General features: G+C 45.8%; 1 protein-coding gene across 1 annotated transcript in view; it reads left to right on the top strand.

Annotated features, from left to right (window-relative positions):
• Window positions 1–5,129, top strand: part of ptprb (protein tyrosine phosphatase receptor type b) — a gene marked incomplete in the record, with an annotated part of 49,871 nt that overhangs the window by 36,966 nt on the left and 7,776 nt on the right. Inside the window, 2 exon segments of the mRNA XM_062518648.1 lie at window positions 512–634; window positions 1,339–1,502. Of these exon segments, the coding sequence (XP_062374632.1) occupies window positions 512–634; window positions 1,339–1,502 (287 nt within the window).

Raw genomic sequence — 5,129 nt, 5'->3', positions numbered from 1 at the left:
CTTTCCTACCTTGTCTGTGTATTCTTCTTTTTTTCATTCGTCTTCTCTTTAGAAGTCTTTATTGTCCACTACTGTGGAAATTAATCTTTGGCCCCTACAACATATAGCACACACAAGCAAGACTACACAACAGAGGTGCGTTCAAATTCGCAAACATAGGCGAACAGTCGAGGTGAACATGTTTTCTTTGAACAGTTAAATTTGAACGATTTGGTCTTAACCTTCCATTCTAACAGTAATTGCATTGTTGCATTCGTCAAACTCACGTCCAGTTCCACCGTACGTTCGCGGCGCACCACCTCCTCAGACTGTTTGCGATTGTTAGCAAACGTTCGCCAAAAACTCAAGGCTAAGTTCGGTGAACTTGAACGCACCTAAGGTGTACACAACAGGTGTACACAACAGGTACAACAAACTCAATTCCGACCAAAAGTGGAGATAGAACCTTATCATTCTCAGCTCATGAAATGTCAATTTCAAATGTTCCCCTCTCTCCCCGTGTGTCCTGCAGGTGAAGTGTGACCACTACTGGCCCCAGAACAGAGAGCCGCTGTACTACGGGGACCTGGTGGTGCAGGTGCTCTCCGAGTCTGTGCTCCCGGAGTGGACCATCCGCGAGTTCAAGATCTGCTACGTGAGTGACAACAACTATACTGCTCATTAACCCCCTCCCAACCCCCCGCCAACACACACACACACACACACACACACACACACAAACCGATCTTCTTTTAGGAGGACAAAAAAAAAAACATTCATTTCTTTACTCACTGATTCAGAAAATTGCTTTCAACATATTGACTTTAATGATCTGACAATAAATCACGGAGAAGAGGATAGCGGGGGGAAGCTTTTGTGTCATCCGACTCGATTACTTCAAATACTTTCAAGTCACGGAGCCCTATCTGTCGGTGCCAGTAGTGTTTGATATGGACGGATTAATATCCGGCGAGAGATTTGATTGAAACAGAGTAGCTGGAGACTAAACCGCCATTATGCGTAATGGGCCAAGAGAGAGAGAGAGATAGAGAGAGACTCTGGGGTAAAACCAGGAAGTTTTCACTTTCAAAATACATATTTTTATATTTTTATATATTTTTCAAATATTTTAATTACCTACAAAACAACTAAAATAATCGTGTGTATGTAACTCTAATTATTGCCCCAGTGCACACCACATTTTTTAGAGCGATGTGAGTGTGACTGCTCATGCCTCAGCGTGGTTGAGCGGTGGCTGGGAGTGTGACGGGCTTGTGTGTGTGTGTGTGTGTGTGTGTGTGTGTGTGTGTGTGTGCTTTGGCTCTGACGGCGGGCATGTTCTCTGGGCGTCTCTCGCAGGAGGGGCAGCTGGCGTACCCGCGCGTGGTGCGGCACTTCCACTACACGGTGTGGCCCGACCACGGCGTGCCCGAGACCACCCAGTCCCTCATCCAGTACGTGCGCACCGTGCGCGACTACATCGACCGGGTGCCCACCTCCGGGCCCACCGTGGTGCACTGCAGGTAAGAAGGGGGTGTGTGTGTGTGTGTGTGTGTGTGTGCGCGCATGCGTGCGTGTGTGTGTGTGTGTGTGTGTGTGTGTGTGTGTGTGTGTGTGTCTGTGTGTGTGTGTCTGTGTGTGTGTGTGTGTGTGTGTGTGTGTGTGTGTGTGTCTGTGTGTGTGTGTGTGTGTGTGTGTGTGTTTGTCTGTCTGTGTCTGTCTGTCTGTCTGTGTTTATCTAGGTGTGTGTGTGTGTGTGTGTGTCTGTCTGTGTGTGTCTTTGTCTCTGTATGTCACTGTGTGTTCAGACACAGGCTAAACGGTGGTATAATATACAGTACTTCAGCACACCAGCTCCCGCACAATTATCATGTCCATTTTAGCATGCAAGATCTGGTAACATGAATTACTGTTGGCAGATGCTTTCATCCCAAGTGATTTACAACAAAGAAGTGTTTTGACTATGCGTGCGTGCGTGTGTGTGTGTGTGCCCCCCCCCCCCCGAGATACACACTCATACCCTGTGTGTTATTAGCACCTTGCCAGTTGAGCTGTGCTTCATCTACTTCACTGTCATACAGATGTGCTAATGTGTTAAAAAAAGACATATATATATATATATATATATGCACACATACGTCATATAGTCCTCTCTGTTTTCACAGAGACGTTGATAGGCAGGTGGGGAGATGAGAGATGGGGGCAGAGAGAGGGAGGGGTGAGGGAGGAGGGAGGAGGGGAGGAAAAAGGAAAAGAAAGATTAATTTTTAAAGTCTCTGCCTTTCAATATCAAGAGGTTGTGACACCACTCAGACCACCCCCTCAAACACACACTCGCAGACAGACAGATGCACACACATACACACACACACACACACACACACACACACACACACACACACACACACACACACACACACACACACATACACACGCACCTCCTACAGGGATGTCACATAATGTTATTGGATTTTGATCTCCTTGCGATTCCTTCATTACATTTTTTTTTTCTGCTATTATTACCTCTCCTCTGTGTCACCACCACCCACAATACTATCCCTCAAGCACACACGCATGAATGCACACGCTTGCCCCCCCCCACACACACACACACACGTGCGCGCACACACACATGTTAATACTTTTATTTGGACCTTAACACAGGGGAAGATTCACAGATCCAAACATTGAAGGAAGTGAATTCCACACTTAGGCAGGTCTGATCAAACACAGAATGCATTGTGCTTTTTTGTCTTTCTAAACGGCATGATTATGGGTAAACATGGCATCAAAACTTCCATGCTAAAGCTGCGACTTTTACTTCCCTGCGTTTTTGCTGGCAGTCACGACAGGTGCGTTAGAGTGGTGTCGTGACGTTTGCTTCTGCCGCCTTGTTGCGCATGGACACAGACGCACACACACACACACACACACACACACACACACACACACACACACACACACACACACACACACTGTAGATTAAGATGCACAGCCACCCCCTTTATCATACATGCAAAACAAACAATCCATTCAAACAGAGCCTACTACCCACCAGCAGGCAAAAAAAAGTCTCCTTCTCTCCTCCTCTCCTCCTCTCCTCCTCTCCTCCTCTCCTCCTCACACCACATGGATGCCATTTTAGGTGTGTGTGTGTGTGTGTGTGTGTGTGTGTGTGTGTGTGTGTGTGTGTGTGTGTGTGTGTGTGTGTGTGTGTGTGTGTGTGTGCTGGAAGTCTCCACTAAGTGCTCACAAACACAGTCTGGCCCTGAGGATAAAAACAGAGCCTAGTCCTCAAGGTGCACCATCAGCCAAACAGCAACTAATTACTACCTGTGCATTGCCTGGGGGAGAAGTTATGGGTAAATTGCATGTTGGCGCAAAGCTCCAAATTAGATAGCTAATCGGTCAGCGGTTTTTATTATGAACTTGGTATGTAATAAACTGTGCGGTAAGATTAGGTGAATAAACAGGTCAAGAGCTTGGGGATTAAACTAGCTTCTAAGTATAACATACTCTGGATTATAATATACTTTTGATTACTGAAAGGCTGAAAGTCAAGAATGTTAGTGTGATGTATAAAATTATAAAGGTTAGATAGCACAAAAGAAGGTCCATTTGCTTACTGTTAGAATGATATATCTAGATTCATTGAAAAAGAGTAAAAAAAATGGATGATACGCCTTTCTAATCAAGCAGTGCTACTTATATTAAATCAGCCCCGGCCTAGACCTTCATTTACGGCAGACGTTTTATCATCCGACATGCTGATGCCTTTCGTGTGAAGGCATACAGTATCTGGAGATGTTTTGAGTGAAAGCAGTTGGAGGTCGGCTGGTGAGAGGGGAGGACCTCACATCTCCAGGCCGAGAACGTCTGACAGCGTCTGGAGCTCCTGCTCCGTGTGTGTGTGTGTGTGTGTGTGGGGGTGTGTGGTTCCATGGTCACGCTCTGCTCTGACGCGTTTCCTCTCCCCTTCTCTCTCTCTCTCTTTTTTCTCTCTCTCTCTCTCTCTCTTTTCTCTTTCTCTTTTCTCTCTCTCTCTCTTTTCTCTCTCTCTCTCTCTCTCTCTCTCTCTCTCCATCGGGCTCCTAATCAAGGTGCATAGAGACCCACTCGGCGGGCCCCTGTGAGCCTGTCGCTGGGAGAGAGATCCAATCCATCACGGGCACAGCGAGCCCACGCTCTGACCTCTCTCACTGCTAACACAACGCTAGTGGACTCACAGTCCGCCATGCTGGGCACCTCCACTGGCTCTGCTCTCTCCAGTCCTGTCTCGATCACTGTTCTCTCATTCTGTCTGTGTGTTTGCAGCCTTGTTCTCTCGTTCTGTCTGTGTGTCTTCATCACTGTTCTCTCGTTCTGTCTGTATGTCCTCATCACTGTTCTCTCATTCTGTTTGTATGTCCTTATCACTGTTCTCTTGTTCTGTCTGTATGTCTTCATCACTGTTCTCTCGTTCTGTCTGTATGTCTTCATCACTGTTCTCTCGTTCTGTTTGTATGTCTTCATCACTGTTCTCTCGTTCTGTCTGTGTGTTTGTATCATTGTTCTCTCGTTCTGTCTGTATGTCTTCATCACTGTTCTCTCGTTCTGTCTGTATGTCTTCATCACTGTTCTCTCATTCTGTCTGTATGTCTTCATCACTGTTCTCTCGTTCTGTCTGTATGTCTTCATCACTGTTCTCTTGTTCTGTCTATATGTCTTCATCACTGTTCTCTCATTCTGTCTGTGTTTGTATCACTGTTCTCTCGTTCTGTCTGTATGTCTTCATCACTGTTCTCTCGTTCTGTCTGTATGTCCTAATCACTGTTCTCTTGTTCTGTCTATATGTCTTCATCACTGTTCTCTCATTCTGTCTGTGTTTGTATCACTGTTCTCTCATTCTGTCTGTATGTCTTCATCACTGTTCTCTTGTTCTGTCTGTATATCTTCATCACTGTTCTCTCATTATGTTTGTATGTTTTCATCACTGTTCTCTCATTCTGTTTGTACTGTATGTCTTCATCACTGTTCTCTCGTTCTGTCTGTACGTCTTCATCACTGTTCTCTCATTCTGTCTGTATGTCTTCATCACTGTTCTCTCGTTCTGTCTGTATGTCTTCATCACTGTTCTCTCATTCTGTTTGTATGTCCTTATCACGGTTCTC

Source organism: Sardina pilchardus, chromosome 17 (assembly GCF_963854185.1).
Source record: "Sardina pilchardus chromosome 17, fSarPil1.1, whole genome shotgun sequence".
Taxonomy (NCBI): Eukaryota; Metazoa; Chordata; class Actinopteri; order Clupeiformes; family Clupeidae; genus Sardina; species Sardina pilchardus.
This window is presented reverse-complemented; position numbering and strand designations above follow the sequence as displayed.